The following is a 17,244-nucleotide window of genomic DNA, read 5'->3' on the forward strand; positions in this document are numbered from 1 at the left end:
GGCAGCAGGCATGAGGGGACAGGGAGATGATTGCACCATTAAGGGACACTGATGAGGGAATGTTAGCATTGGAGGAATGGCAGATGAAAAGTTCAGTTTTGGAGAAACTGAGTTTTAGCAAATGTGCAGATATCCAGGTAGAGGCAGATGCAAGGTAGTTAGTTACACGACCTCGGGGGAGATGATAGGCGGATCTGGGTGTCATCGTCATACAGGTGGTAATGAAAGCCTATGTATTTTTTTTTTAAAAAAGAAGGCTCATGAAGCCAAAGGATGAATTTAGTTTGCCAAGTGAGGTAGTGGAAAGGGAAAACGGAGACCAAGATCCTGAAGAGTTTGAAGGAGAAGAGGGTGTTCCACAGTGTTGAAAGCAGCAGAAAGATCCAGTAGGATCAGCATAGAGAAGTGACCCTTGGATTTATCAACTTTCTTTATACAAACTTATCTATAATTATATCTATAATTTAGATCTAATTTGGATAAAATGCTATATTCAACTCAACACTTAAGAGTTATACATAAAGACCATCTAATATTGGGATCCTGGTATTTATTGTAGCTAAAATACCCTTCAACATCTCGCTAAGAGACACAGATAACAATTGAATAACAATAACAGAGTATTAAGCTGTTGTATGTATTCCATTTAATGGTCACCCCATATGAACTAGGACCCGATAGATTTGTACATGAGTTTGAAAGAATAAAAAAAAGTACAAGTTTAAAAAGGCTGTCACAAGAGATAAACTTGACATTTATCAATACAGGAAAAACAAATGTCTATATGTTTTCCTGTATGTTTTGCAAAAATATCTCCTTGTTTGACATCAGTTTTTAGTTATGTGCCACAAAAAAGCAATATTTATAAAAGCATTTATTATTTTAAAAAAATCTGACAAAGCTTAGTTTTATAGCAATGGCATGCTACAATACATTCACTAAATAATACTAAAATACCTGGGCTATAACTTTGTGAATAAGATGCTATTTTTGGTAGCACTTACTATCTATCATACATCATCCTGTACTAGAGACTGGATAAAAGAAAATACAAATGGCAAACAGGACAATATCATAGCAGAGCCTGGATAAATCGATCTTTGTGACACATCATGAATCAAAGGACAATGCAAAAACATATAAGTTTTTTCTTCTTCAAAATAGTTTATTTTCATCATAGAGAAATGAATGAAATTCTTTGAGGGATTATTTTAGTAGAATGTGTGTGACCTTCACATACCATTGAATTGATGTTCTCAAGACCTATTTGAATCATTAGATGTTATAAGGGAATGTGGCAGATGTGGGGTCAGAGATAGGGAAGTTAGTGCGTTTGAACAGATGGAATGAAAAAGATAGCTTCCAGGATTAAGAAAGTAATGTTTAACAAGTAGCTGTAATTGATTTCATTATCTGTTTCACTGATTTGAAACTGTTTGTAGGTTTTAAAAAGCAAATTTGGGATATTTAATTATGCGTACTTCCCATGACTAGTAACAAAGTACAAAGGAAGTCAATGCTGCTTTTACATAAGTCCTCTTGGTTGCTAGCGGTGAGTGGTGTGACATAATACTTTTCTATATAGCATTACTTAAAGCACACCAGTTCTACTGATTTCTTGACTTTTGCTTTGCCTGTAACCTTTGACTGTAGTAATCAATAGTCTAAACCAAACTACAGAAACAACTATGTTTTCCTTATGGTGCCATCAGAAACAACTAAACCCTGTGGACAGATTGCCACCAAGATCACCATAAAAAAGAAATAGGTAGCACTGTAATCCCGTTTTTGTTTTAAAGCTAGTAAATTTGACCAGTAGTTCAAAATATATTCACGTTTAAATGTGAAAAACAAGCATTTTTACCGCAGTTACCATGTTGGCTGCGCATGTGTACTAGAGGCAGCTCAGAATCTCCCAGGCTGTGAAGGTTCATTAACCATGACAATCATTGCTCCGGCAGGGGACATTTTTTTAATCTGACCTAGTTCTACTTCCCCCTTATCTCCCCAACTGCCCCCAATGCCAAACTTAATTTCTTGCTTGAACATAAAGAAGTTGGAAAATCCAAAAAAAGTTCCTTGAAAATAAGTTTGCCCCCCACGTGCTCTTTGCAAATACTATCAGACATGACATCAGAAATAACATCAATGACATAGTGATGACATCACAAATGATATCTTCAATGGAACTGAAAGATAAATTATATGATATATTTAATTCTAGAATGTCTGAAGTGCTGCTGAACTTCCAGGAAACGATTAATACAATAAGGCTAGCAGGGGCACTGTTTTGATGTTAGATTACAAGGATTATTATGTTAGATTAAACGTAAAATTGCAGTGCACATTGGTTATCGGTGCATATTTACTTTTAGGAGGATGTGTATGTAGTATCCTCCTTAAATGATGTATATATAGTAGACTTGTGCGTTTGAATTGCAAATTTACCAAATTTTGAATCGTACAAAGCTCCGAAAACTAGACCAGACAACTCCCCACACACACAAATTGGATGAAAATTAAGCAAAATTCTCAGGATTTTCTTCCAAAATTCATAGGCCCCTTTACTGCTCTCTGGATCTCCCTTCTGGTCTCTGCTATCTTTGTCCACATCTCCGCAGACATAACCCAGTGGGAACGTCAGCCAAAATGGCAGTGCTTGTAATTGGTTAGAGAGGATGTCACCGATAGCGCAGTCATTTTGCTGTAACTTGTACTTAGGGCAATATGGCTGCATGTCTGGTGACCTCCTCTACCTGATCCTCCAATCAGGGGAAGAGGATATCACCGAAACACCATCATTTTGCCATAAATTAAACTGAGGGCAAAATGAAGGCAATTGTGGTAAGGATTGTGGCGAGGATGAATGCTGCCATTTTGGCAGAAAGTAGAGACAAGGTGCAAATAGCAGAAGTTGCAGAGAGCAGAAGATGCAGAGAGCAGAAGATGCAGAGGCGAAAGTGGTTGATGGAAGTGGTCAGCAGAAGCGGAAGTGATCAGCAGGGAAAGTAAGGAAACATTTAGAGAGTGTGAAAGAGTGAGTGACAGTGTGAGAGAGTGAATGTGGGCATCGGGCAATGAATGGGTCAAAAACAAACTAAAAACATTCTTCCTAATCGTTTTTGGCCAATTTGCACATGCCTAGTATGCAGATTGTTGTTCTGCAAGTCTCTCTGGTGTTGTTGTACAATTTTACATATTAATCTTTGGAATTGGAGTTAATACTGGATGGTGAGTCACATTGCAGAAGATAAAGGGGGTTGGTCGTTGGGTTGGTGTCGGACAGGGATCTGCATTTACATCATTGGTATGCTGTCAAAATATTCATTGCAATATTAGTGTTTTGTTTTGCTATTCTAAACACTTCCAGCTCTATATCAATATAAAGTTTTAGTTCACCATTTATTAATGCTGTAAGTATTGGGAATCTAAAGGGACATTTTTCAATTGTTATAGTGCTGTTTCATTTTTAACTTCTTTAATATAAAAACACATTTAAATTATTCAACTAGCTGTTATCTTCTAGAAGCATAAACCACAACATCAAATGTGCTGCTGGTGGAAATTAGTATCAGTCCCACAAGTAACACAGATCATTGATTTAAATGACTAAACGTGCACTTTATAAACCCTATAAGCAGATAAAGAAAATTAGCATAAAAGGATGAATGGAAAACCCAGCACTGTTATTAAAAATAAATCAAAAGGAAAACATATTAAATTCCGTGGCAGAGAAGCAGAGAAGAACCCATCTAGTTTGCTCATTTTTGCATCAAATTACATACCTTAACATCAAACATATGGTAAAATATGTATTTTATATATATATATATCAGTAAAAAATGTGTTGCACAGAAAACAGCAATAAGGAGTAATGAAAAAATACTGTACAGAAAAAAAAATCTGTACAGATTCAATACTCAGTACAGATTGAATATCATTAATATGAAAAACGAAAGAGAATGCCAGACATAACGTCATAAATATTATATACAATTTTATTGGGTCCTCTATATCAAGACTTACTTTAAAATCACTGGGCAGAGTCACTGGGCAAGAAACAGAGTTCCCAGGTATGCTCATAGATTTGTCATGAATATTTGACAACACATATAAGATGGTTATAAAACATAACGTACCTTGAAAAACAGCCAGCCTGTCATCCATTTTACCAGTTTCGCTGCCCAGTTCATATTCTTATAGAGATCGGTGTTCACAACCCCAGGATCCACCACATTAGCGGTCACGTGACTTCCTTCTTCGGTCAACTGATGTTGCAAATGATAGGTGAACAATACGAGGGAAAGCTTGCTCTGAGCATAAGCACCATGTGGTGTGTAGCAATGACTGTAGAAAACAAAAATAATGTTAATAATAAAGCAAAAGTCTGGCTCCTAATCAGATATAGTCTACAACTGTTTTTCTTTGGGTAAAAGTGGGCAAAAGTCTTCTCCATGTACAATTTAATTTTCTTCAGATCCTGTTCTGAAAGTGAAATAGTTTATACTAAACTACCAAAACACTTTTCATATTCATCTGGATTAAGGAAGGAGTTTGCAATTCTTTGGCCATTTGGATCAATGTCACGAAAGGGGAAAAGGTTTCTCTGACCAATTAATAGCATCTGTCCAGTTAAGGACCAGTGTTTTCTGTAGCATTGCCTGAAATTTAAAAATGGCTTCTTTAAAATGTTATTTTTACTAAATCAGCTCAAGCTTCATTGTATCGGAACCACTGCTTAGCTTTTTTCCCCGCTGTTTTTAGACAAACTAACATCAATATCAAGGAGCAAAGGAGAAAAGAACATGATCACAGCACTAGATATATTGTGGGTCCTGCTGTTATCGGTACCATCAATATTTATGACAGACATCAAAATGGATTTTGAAATGGCGACTGCTTTATTTATTATCAAAGCACTGTGACATAAAAAATCTTTAAAACTTAAAACATACATTATATTGTAACCCTGTAACTCCATGATTAGGGGTCCTCCACCCCGATTACAACACTTCACCCCATGGAGGTTACCATACCTGTGAACTTCTTCACTCCGGCTACCCAGACCCTTCCCTTGTGGGACGCGGCCAGGACTGTCCACTGACGTTGACAGGAGGTCCCGCTGACGTCGGCAAGAGTTCTTTAAACACCCTAATTTAAAGGGAAATGGGCAGGGAGCGGGGCGTGTTAAGACCCTGCTCCCACAGCCCGGAGGATTTGGGTCTTGACCCGGAGAGTTCCCAGGTATGGAGGTTACTAGCACACTTCTTACAACAATATTCTAATTTAACCAACAGTTCCACCTCCCTCCAGAAACTCTCTCCAGCTTGTTGCCGTGTACCCATACCGCGAGCCGTAAACTGCACTAGCACATGGGCATAAGCACAACTGCCCCCTCTCTCCCTTGGGACCCTCCACACCCCCTTTTAACCCTAACCTGCCTATATTCTTCCCCATAGACCAAGCATGCCCCTACAATAATCACGGCCAGATCATGCAGCCCCTCTTCTTATTTTGTGTGTCCGGGGCCCACTGTGGACATGGAAGGAAACTTGCCAGAGGAATGAAAACAGAGCTAGCTGTATGCTTTTTCCAGCTTCAGGTCCATGTAATTATTAAAGCCGAAGATGCTCATTTTCTGCTAGAAACACACTTCAAATTTAATGGCCAGAACTCAAGGGCCACAACTCCAGTGAATTTAAGAGCAAAATGCATTCCACAGTGACCCACAATGTTGATTGTTGCTACTTTTTAATAGAGAAATCCTTAATTCAATTCTAGCGCTCATGATAGTTTTAATTAAAATTTCAACTAATAAATGCATTGATACTGGATCCTGAAGTGTATTTAGTTCTTATAAAATAAGAAATTTCCTTTGTACTAACAGAAAAATGATATACTAGTGATAACAGCAGTTTTTAATATGTGTATCAATTGATGTGCAGCTGGAACTGGCACAATATTCCGCTTGATTAGAGGTTTAAACTCACTGCAATGTTTTATTAAAATGTTACGTGTATTTCAATGAAACAGGCTTGGAATCCATTGATTCTGCCATATCCCTTACATGTTGCTATGTTTTCAGCAACCATAGTGGAAAATTAGGAAATCTTAAGGATCAATGGTCCCTTATTGTTACAAAATGAAATTTATCTGTGCTATGAGGTAATAATGGCAAACGATCTTATGCTTCCCTCATTTTCGCTTCAGCAGTCCTTAAGTTTAAAATGGCTGTAAGCTATTAACATACAATCAAGCGTGATTTGAAGGAGAATACACAATACTACTTACACACAGTCATTTTATCTTGTTCACCTCATTAATTTCACATGGTAGAAGTAAATGTCCCGTGAACACAGCTCTATGAAATATCAATGCATTGCTTCAAGGTATTGTTTGCCATCAAAAGCCAAAAGCAACATATTCACTGACCTAAGGGTTTATTGGAGGGTTGAAAATTTCAGCTCACAGATATCACAGTTCATTTTGTAGTGCCAGTTAGCTCTTCTTGCAGGATAGGTTCACTTTGACACTTAGGAATATCAGGAATCTAAAATATTTAGTTCTTTCACAAACCTTATAAACTCTTACATTAGTGAACACACCATAAGGACTACTACATAAGGACTTCTATATAACAGATCAAGGGAGCTCCAGTTATCTAAAGAGGCCAGTTGCATAACATTACATTTATTTATATAGGGCTAGTAGATTCCTGTTACAATAGGGGACAGGGAACATATTCAACAGATAACTGAAAATGACAATAACCTTGAAACAGAAGGAAAAGGGGGTAATGCTCTTTGTGAGTTTACAGTCTTTGGGGTAGTTGAGGGGAAAATGAGGCAGTAGGACTGTTGGATCAGTTGATTGTAGTGAGGGTGATATGGAAAATCTTCTAGGTGGGCATGGCAAATGGCTTCTTTATTTTTGAGGTTATTATTAGTGGCGCTTGAACATATTTGGAGTTGGTCTGTCTGGGTGGAATACCATGGCTGAGGTGGAAGACATAGAACATGGTGAGTAATTGCAGGAGCAACCTCATCTAGGGCAGTTCTAATCTTGTAGTTCTAATCTACTTCCCCTGGTTGTATGCCAACCTGGGTGAACCAGAGACTACATATTAATAGGAAAGTGTGCTTTGGTTATTAAGATGATTTTATGGTGGGCAAACGTGTGTGATAGGTAATGTTAAGCATTAGGATGTTTTTATTTGATATATGTCAACTATTTAATAAAAATGTTAAGTCAAATGGCTTAATAATAGTTCCCCTGGAGCTGTCTAGTATTTCATATATCTGCTTTAGATAATAGCACATATATACCACACATACAATTCCATTTTTCTTAATCCAGCAAGATTTCAGAGTTGCCAATGTTACAACTAGATATGGGTTTTCCACCCAATAATGGGTTTTATAGCCCGTAGTCCCAGCTATATATACCCAAACACATTTAATATTTATAATTTCTTTGCAATTAAGTTTGTGAAACCATAAATCCTGGCAAACAACGATGGGAAGAAAATGACTGCATTATTAAGAAACATTATTCAAGATTTAATGTCAAATGGAATATAGAAAAATGCCCTACTGGTTTCTTGCTAACTACAGGCTACATTCCAGTATGAATGCAATATTTCTGGCTGATGTTAAACTATCTTTATTATTTAGTTGTTTAAAATGTAACTTCTATTACTGCTAGCCATTCACATTCTTGTAAAGATGTCAATAATCTGACCATGAGAGGTTTTTTTTTAAAAAAAATACTCAATCCACAACAGTCTATTTCACAGACAGATTGATAAGGGATGGTGGGGTAACTGACACCTGGCCTGCTCATATTTCAGGATTTGGGCCACCACCAAAACCCTTTTGTGTAAAGTTTCATAAATACCCACTATGGTGTCTGGAATAACATGGACTCTAGATACAATATATGGACAAAACTATTGGGACACCTGACCATTACACCAACAGGGGACTTTGATGACATACAGAGACACTAATATGAAGTTGATCCCCCCTTTTTGCAGCTATAACATTTTCCACTCTTCTTGGAAGGCTTTCCACAAGATTTTGAAGTGTTACTGTGAGAATTTTTGCCCATACATCTAGTAGAGCATTTGTGAGATCAGGCACTGATGTTTGATGAGAATGCCTGGCCCACAATTTCTGTTCCAGTTTATCCCAAAGGTGTTTGATGGTTTCAATAATTAAGAGGTGTGTCCCAATACCTATAGCGGTACACAAAGCAAGGTCCATTAAGACATGATTGGATGAGTTTGGTGTGAAAGAACTTGACTGGCCCACAGAGCCCAAGCCCGAGCCCTGATCTCAACCCCATTGAACACTTTTTGTTTATACAGTGTAGTATGTACACCTTGACTGTATAAATGCTATGCTTCTCATGGGTTTTCCATACAGTCCCATTTGTTAAATTTCTGGGGCAGGACTTGATCGTGCCCAATGGGTGTTTGTCCGATGACGGCTACTTAGTTGGACTTGACCCCTGGTCAACCAAAGTGTAATCTTGCTACTCATAGAAACTCTACCTCATCAGTTAAAATGTCCTTTAACAAATGAACTTTATTTTATCAGAACCTTCTCAGAGATGTTAAAATCGTGATGAAAACCATTTACAATTCTCGAGTTATAGTGATTACCGTCTAGTTTAATGTGTTATATACATACGATTAATGATGTGAATATACTCTGTAAGCATGCAATTACAACACATTGTTTATGTGAATGTATAATAGAGTTTTAAATCATTTGCTTCCATGGTTGTTTCATGAAAATAAGTTGATTTTTTAAATGGAAAGCCTAACTTTCCTCATCACTCTGCACACAAGAATAAATCATTTCAATAATCCCTAGCTCTGCCTTACAGAATATACATTCTGATTGATCTTTCTAAGCAAAAAAGGGATCTTGCTTCTTAAAAACTACACTCGCAATATGGCATGTGCAGATAGAGTGAAGCAGTGATATATATGTCACTCAAATTTAAAACCCAGTATTAGCGAGATTAAAATAAGCATGGTAGGATCTAATGATTAAGGACATCTAAATCTGCATTTTCTAAAGTATAGTGTGTGAAAAAGCAATGCATATAACACGTTAAACAGTTTGACCTCATTCAATTAAATGGACAATAAAAAAGTAATAAAATACAGCACTTATCTGACACAGACGAGGCCGCCCTACTGCAGCAGCTGTCCTCGTCCCCCATGATCCAACCTGATACTTTGCGCCCCCCCCCCAGCTAAATGTCATGCAGGAGATGTGTTCTGCATGAGACACACACTAAATGGACAAAAGTATTGGGACACAAAGTGAAGTAGGCTAAAAGGTCTCAAAAAGCAGTGCATGATGCCACGATCTTGAAAAAGTAAAAAAAAAAAAAAACAGATGAGAAACAAAGTCGATGATATCTATCATTCTGGGAAGGGTTAAAAAGCCCTTTCTAAGGCTCAGGGACTCCAGCGATGCATATTGAGTGTCATTATCTACAAATAGAGAAACCTTGGAACAGTAGTGAACCTTCCCAGGAGGGCCGACCTATCAAAAAAGAGTGCATTGACTCAAGATTGTAAGCTTGCGAGCAGGGCTCTCTCCACCTAATGTATCGGTTTGTCTTAGTCTGTCAATTCTCGTCTTGTCATACCCCTTAAATATATGTATTGTATTAAGCGCTGTGTAAACTGTTGGCGCTATATAAATAAAAGATAATAATAATAATAATAATTGACCACTCATTCAGGAAGTCACAAAATAACCCAGTTAAGAACTGCAGGCCTCACTTCCCTCAGTTAACCCCTTAACATCCATTGCCGGGTCAGGCACGTCATGCAAAACGGTCACTTAACGACCTATGACGTGCCTGACACGTCATGAGACTTAAACAAGCTTAGGAAGTGATCAACGATCACTTTCTAAGCTTAAACTGTGTTGCTGCAATGCCTCGATGTCAAGGCATTCAGTAACGCCGAGATCGGCATCAGGGGCCATGTCTGGCCCCTCCCCGGAGCGTCAACATCTGCCATACAATGTATGGCGGCGGATGCCCGTTTTAAAAGAGTTTAATGGTGTCGCTGGAATGTCTCGATCAGGAGGCATTCAGCGACACCAAGCACTTACCCCAGGACGGGCTGTGACCGCTCCGGAGAGCGGTCACAGCCGTCACTGCAAGTAATCTTCGTCATCTGCATGGCGGTCGCCGTGTAAAAAAAATAATAAAGTTGAAAAACTTTGCTAGAGAACTCTGGCCCCACTTGCAGGTTGAATACAGGTACTGCATTCAACCATACAAGTCAATGGAGCCCAGCTTTCTAATCACTATGTGATTAGTAAAATATATAAAAAAAATAATAATAATAATAAAAAAAAAAAAAAATTATTATGCATCAGAGAAACTATCCAGTTCCAGCAAAATGTTAAAAAAAAGGAAAAAAAGAATAAAATAAATAAAATAAAGTTTATTATTATGAGCAAGTGCTAAAATTAGCGCTGTATCTTCCCAAAAATCCTGACATGGAAAAATTTAAATAAAAGCATTTCAAATATCAATATCAATTTTAAAATAGGCACAGACTGACCAAAATGGGGGGGGGGAGCGCACTTCCAAAATGTGGCATTTTAACCCCAAACACAAACCCATGCATGCGGGGTATGACTGTACTCGGGAGATGTTCCTGAACCCACATTGGGGTGTTGTTTGACGTATACCTGGAGCTATAAATTTATACCTAAAGTACAATTTGTGTGAAAAAATACCCCAAAAAATACTACCACAAAGTGTGGCAAAGCCTGGTGGTAGAATCTCATGCATGGAAAGGGTTAAAATACTAGCATTTGAAATACCTTGGGGTGTCTAGTTTTCAAAAACATATGGTTTGATGGGGTAACTTGAATTAGCCGGCTTCAAAGATGGTCCTATTAGCACATGGGGCAGAATGGCCAGATGTAAAAGTTCCAAGTTAAAAAATGTGCACTTCCTAAAGGTGGCGTTTTACCTCCCAAACAACCCGACAAACCCACGCATGGGGGTATCACTGCCAATGGCACATGGGGGGAAGAATTACCAGATTTGGAAAAAATAGTTTTGAAATAGCAAAACGCTACTTGTACTTAATGCTCCATAACGTGCAGAAAAATAAGCAAAAAAACATTAAAACATTGGGTATTTCTAAACTCAGGATAAATAGTAGAATATAGTTAGTAGGTTTTTTCATTAGCTTTTTTAGATGAGTAAAAGATGAGTCAGAAAATGTGGGGGTTTTTTTACATTTTTCATCATATTTTATTATTTTTTTATGGGAAATTAGCTAATATGATCAAAACAATGGTATCTGAAGAAAGCCCTTCTTGTCCTGAAATAAACAACATATAATTTGTGTGGGTTCACTAAATGAGTGAGGAGAAAATTACATCTAAACACCGCAAAAGTGTTAAAACAGCCTCGGTCCCAATGGTACAAAATGTAAACACAGCCTGGTCCTTAAGGTCAATAAGAAAGAGACTGTGAAAAAAACACAGTTGGGTTATGCATGCTCAAAAACCCTCCAATGTGGCTTTATTAAAACAATTCTGCTAAAACGAGATTTCGGCAAGGGTTGGTACAACCAGTTATTAGGTTTAAGGGGGCAATTACTTTTTCACATGTGTGATATAGGTTTCGATTAACTCTTTCCCTTCAATAACTGAAATTATCATTTAACCCCTTAATGACAAGACTGTTTCTTTTTCGTAGTACACTGTAGGACAAAGTCTTTTTTAACATTTTTCATTGTTGCTGTTTAGCTGTAATTTTCTTCTTTCTCATTTTGTGCTCCCACACATATTATATATTGTTTTTTCAGGACAAGCATGTCTTTCTTTAGATACCATTATTATTATCATATCATCTGATTATGATCTATAAAAAATGATAAAATATGGTGATTTTTTGTTAAAAAAAAGGACTTTTTGTCACTTTTGTTGAATTTTTTTTACTCATCTGCAAAAGTTATTGGGCAATAAGTACAGGTAGCATTTTGTTGTTTCAAAACCATTTCGTGTACTGACCCTGCTATCCTAATTATTCTATCCGTGTTAACCCCTGCACTGCAGAGACACGTATCTGGATCCTGCGCTGGTTCCTGCACCTTGTTGGTTCAACCCCGCTCCTAATTACATCCGCTTCTACCTGACCTCCTTGCTGTTGGGATCATATTAGTTCTGGTATACTTCCGCCGAAGGCTTCTCCCTTGGTAGGAGTATTCTGGGTGGAAGTACTTCCGCGGTGAGTGCCTGGGTAGGGGTGGTCGTGACACACAGCTTGCTATTCTGCCCCCCAGATATGCCTTATACCCCCTATATGCCACTCTGCCCCCCAGATATGCCTTATAACCCCTATTTGCCAATCTGCCCCGCCTATATGCCCCTCCCCTGACTTACCGATGCATCCCTAGACTTCTCCCCCGCGTTCCAGACTCCATGGTGTCGAGTGGGGGCAGCCGGTGGATGTCTGCACGATGCGCACAGACAACCTCTGCTGCTACCCGGGACCTCCATCGGGCCATCTATGACTGAGCACCGGAAGGTCATGTCACACTGGTGCTCCGTCATAGAAGCTATGGCAGAAGTTTCGGGTAGCAGCGGAGGTTGTCTGTGCACATCGCACAGGCGTTCACGGGCTGCCAGAGAGGAGGATCCAGGTCTCCTGCATAGAAGTCCCTAGACTTCTCCCCCTGCTTCAGATTCCTTGATGTGTAATGGTGGCAGCCTGGGCTTCTATAAATGAGCACCGGACGGTCATGTGGCGCCGGCAGCAGCACACCACACAGACGTCCACCGGAAATAACATGTGGATGAATTGTGAATGAGTGAGAGAATGAACCAATAAGTGAGAATGTGTTAATGAATATGTGTAAATGTTTTTTGTGAATGAGTGAGAATAAATGATTGTGTGACTGAATTGTGTGGATGAAAGTGTGAATTAGTGAGTGACTGTAAAAGTGTTTGTGTGTATCAAAGATGTATAATTGACTGGTGGAAAGGCAAATATGGCACATGCAGGGTGTCTGAGCCTTGGGGACCAAGATGGCACAGGCATTGTGTTTATGGGACAAAGATGGCAGAGGCCGGGCTGTTTGGGGACAAAGATGGCAGTCCTATGTGTGTTATCTGGGTGCTGGTCAGGTTCTATGTGGGCGGTGTGGACGCCAGGGCTGGCTTTGGGGTGTGCAATCTGTGATGTATGCTTATAATTTAGGGGGTTTATCTATACCGTTAATGCTGAGTTTTTATGTGATTTCCAAATGATCTATACATGCAAAGTTGGGTTTGTGTGTCTTATTCAGTTCATCAATACCTGCAGTGCTGTTGTTTATTTAATCTATACCCTCACTGCTAAATTTACATGTGATTTCCAGTTGATCTACACCTGCAATTCTGGGTTTGTGTGTTATTCTGTTGATCTATACCTGCAATGCTATGTTTCCATGCATTATTATTGTATACCTGCAAATATAGGGTCTCATATTAATATATATCGGCAGCAAGGTCTAATATTAAAGAGTGCCAGTTCTGCTGTTATTTTTAAAATCATATTTCAATCACGGTCTTAACCTCAAAGAGATAAGTACATATTATGTAGTTAAAAATGCATGTCTAGCGTATATATATATATATATATATATATATATATATATATATATATATATATATATATACACCTGTGTGTGTAATCATGCACTTCATAGTGTGTCCCTGAATGGCAGAAATACAATTTGGTCACCCTATCCCTTCCTGTAGATACCATGTGTGCAGTTACCAACCCCCTTGTCCTTGCTACAGCTCATTACCTACTTGACCTTATGAACCGGCTTCTGACCTCTGGCTTGTTCAAGGATTACCCCATCTGTCACTTGCTCTACAACCATTGGCTTGTTAACTGTTTGGATCCTGGGCTGCCTGACATGACTTCTTGAGCTGATCATTTGATTTTTAAGGCTGATTTCTTTGTTCTCATATCCTCTGCCTCAAGCTCCCAATCCAGTCGTGACACAAATCTAATACAGAGCCTTGATGGTTCATTGGCACTTGATATATCTGACCTGATAATTGGTTTTCCCTACTGCTGCTCTAACAATTCAATATGACATACGTAGGCTCTGAATATTTTAAATTAACAAAAGGATAGTATATTGAGTAGTAGTATTCTAGAGTAGTATTGCTCTAGAGCTCTGGGATAAACACAAGCATACAAAATGCTCGTCTCAGCTCCAAGAGAGCTGAACATAGGAATAAGAAATAGGAAAAGAGGTTTTGGTTCCAACGATGGACCAATATTAGGTGTGCTTATGAGTGAGATACATTGTGAAACAAGTCTCTATAAGTCAAGTGTTAAATATCAAATTATTTGCATCACAATTGTGAGAAAATAGGCATGCATTATGCCTTTGCTTTCTTCCATAGCTTTCTTCACTTGAACAAGCAGGGAAGATCAATCAAATGAATAGGATCTAAATAGTATGCTTAGGGGACAGAGTTCTGAAATATTGATTCTTCCATCGATCTGCCCAGATGACAGCATCACTTAATACCTTTAAATACAAATGTTACAATATTCTGGCCCCCTAAAGCTCCTACCCATCAAATTACCATCAAAGGGCCTGCCAAGAAGATTGATGCTAACACCTACTACCTAATGTTATTTTGCCTTTCTGAGAATCTCGTAACGTTGTTTTGCTAAAGCACATTATATTGATGACTGTCAAAAACATGATTTGCAATTTCAGACGTTTTTACATTGGGCTTTTTCATGTGAAAATATTGGTCCTTTTTTACGTCCAAGAAAAACAGAGTTACAGATGAATACCCTTACCCTTTCAGAATTTATTATACATTGTTTCTCTCAAATGAATAAAACATATTCATTAATACATGTATGAGTGTATATGTATATTGATACATAAATATTGTGTCAGATTAGGAAAACATATATATCATATATCATAACTAAGAAAAAAATCCTATTCTAAAGAGAGAGGTTTTTGCAAAATATTTGTAATAAATAAAAACAAAGTTTTTAATAAAGTATTGCTTAATACATTCAATATTTTGGCAAATATATATTATTAATAATCCATTTAATAAAGAACTGATCAATGATTTCCAACAGTTCCCGATTACCAACGTCATAGTTGGATTCATTAGGGGACAATTTCTTGGAGAAATATACCCACTGATGCGGTTTGCCATGAAACTGCCCCCGCTCGGAGGCACCAACCTCAACAATGAAAGGCTTGGAAGTAGGGTAAAGACCAATGCTGAGGCAAAGGATGGTTTGAGCAGAAGGAAGGCCTGAAGCACTTCCTCAGACCAATATTTATAATCTGCACCTTTCTTAATCCCTTTGATAATAATAATTAGCAAAACCTAGGAGTCTGAAGGCCTAGGGTGCCAGGAAGTGATTTCAAGTGACCAAAGAGACCAGGTGGGGTTTGTCAAGCCCTGTGTATTTCATATAGGACATATTGGAGAATTCCAAGGGAGGATCCAAAATGGTGGATGGTTAAAAAATATCAAAGGAACACAATATGTCAGATCAGATTAAGAGGACAAATACGCAGATACACTAATCACATTTAATATGAATCCATCACATATTTACTTTAGCAAATACATTAACTTTTCATTACCACCAAGGTAGGGTGCTGCCATGCTGCCTATGAACCACACTATTTCTGTTCCCGCATATTCCCAATTACCCAACTCATTTAAAGGTTACATGCAGCCTGATTCTGTTCTGTTGTCATTTTTCTGGTTCTCTACTCAACCATCTCTCACAAATATCCATTTAACTAAAAGGATGACGTATGACTGATTCTCCTTTATTTTATATGCAGTTTGTATGAACAAGTAAAATGGATACATTTTTCCCTCTATATTTCAGACCGTAAAATCATTTGTGTAACCTTCACTATACCTAACTAAACTAATTTACCCCACTGCATATTTACAGTCAAGTAAAAATAAACCTTATCAAGGACATCTAATAATTGACTTTGAGCGCTGCGTAAACTGTTGGCGCTATATAAATAAAAGATAATAATAATAATGATAATAATCAATGTAGATCAGAAGACCTTCATTAAGGAGCCCATTGCCATTATTCTGGGATATCAGCCAACTTAATTAGAAACATGTGTCTCTTCTGACTCATGATGATTGAAGTCTACTATTCACAGAACTTAAAACAGTTACTCTTTCTGTATTACCATTCAGTGATTTAATCGCTATTTTTTTAATGCAGATTTTTTCTGTTAAGTGTTAGATAGTGCTCTGTCTCCTCTATTAGGGAATAAACTGTAATCAACATTTTCTGTGTCAAGGTCATGCTCCAAAGTGTTTTGTTTGTTGTTTGCATTTGATCTAAAAAGTGACAAAGTGGTAAAGTGTCATTTATTTCTTATGTGCATTTTGGTCGAGAATGGTCATTCATTAGTTTTTAGTCAGGTGTATTGAATTATCTGGTAAATCCTATGTAGAGAACAACTTTTCCCATTTACCCTTTCTGAAAGCCCCAGTGCACATAGACATTGATCTTTTCCCTAACTTAGAACACAGCATGATGTACTTGCATGCCATTTGTATGGAAAGTGGCAGTCTTATTGAATTGCTGAACCTAGTGCATGGATCACACAACTAGAGTGCAAGCAGCTCTCTTTACCAACTCAGTTATATGTGGATAAAGTCCTACCAAATCATTTTAAAGTTACCATTATGAATGTAGAGAACAGTAAGTTGCTTTATGTCAAAACAGAAATAAAACTCCAAGGGGCATTATCTTTTGTGCTTTGTCGCAATTAACATCTGTTACGGTACACTGTTAATTTTCTTCATTTCATATGTAAGTGGGTCTTCTACACCTGTTATATTATGTGTAAACTATATATGACAACCTAATGCGAAATCATCTATGAATACAAAATAATCTTTTGCAACATGATGCACGGTGTACAAAAACAGCTCTACGGTGCACATGACATTACAGTAAATTGGAACCTTACTCAACAATTCTGCCACACACAATGGAATCTAATCTCAGAACAGACAACAACCTCCATTATAGGATGACATTCTGCAGTATCAGCCATTTTCATATAATTTTTCATTTCCAGGGCTGTCTTTAAGGGAAGGCAATAGGCATAGCTGTCCAGAGTTGGCACAATTTACAAAGGACCTACAACAGTTG

General features: G+C 37.9%; 2 protein-coding genes across 5 annotated transcripts in view; both read right to left on the minus strand.

Annotated features, from left to right (window-relative positions):
* ZBED1 (zinc finger BED-type containing 1) overlaps positions 1-17,244 on the minus strand; it is a 234,612-nt gene that overhangs the window by 143,687 nt on the left and 73,681 nt on the right. The window lies entirely within an intron of this gene.
* Positions 1-17,244, minus strand: part of DHRSX (dehydrogenase/reductase X-linked) — a 105,928-nt gene that overhangs the window by 14,820 nt on the left and 73,864 nt on the right. For all 3 annotated transcript variants that reach the window (XM_053457365.1, XM_053457366.1, XM_053457364.1), the window contains one exon: positions 4,140-4,347. In XM_053457365.1, coding sequence (XP_053313340.1) covers positions 4,140-4,347 — 208 coding nt within the window. The remainder of the gene's footprint in view (positions 1-4,139; positions 4,348-17,244) is intronic.

The sequence above is a fragment of the Spea bombifrons genome, chromosome 2 (genome assembly GCF_027358695.1).
Source record: "Spea bombifrons isolate aSpeBom1 chromosome 2, aSpeBom1.2.pri, whole genome shotgun sequence".
Classification (NCBI taxonomy): Eukaryota; Metazoa; Chordata; class Amphibia; order Anura; family Pelobatidae; genus Spea; species Spea bombifrons.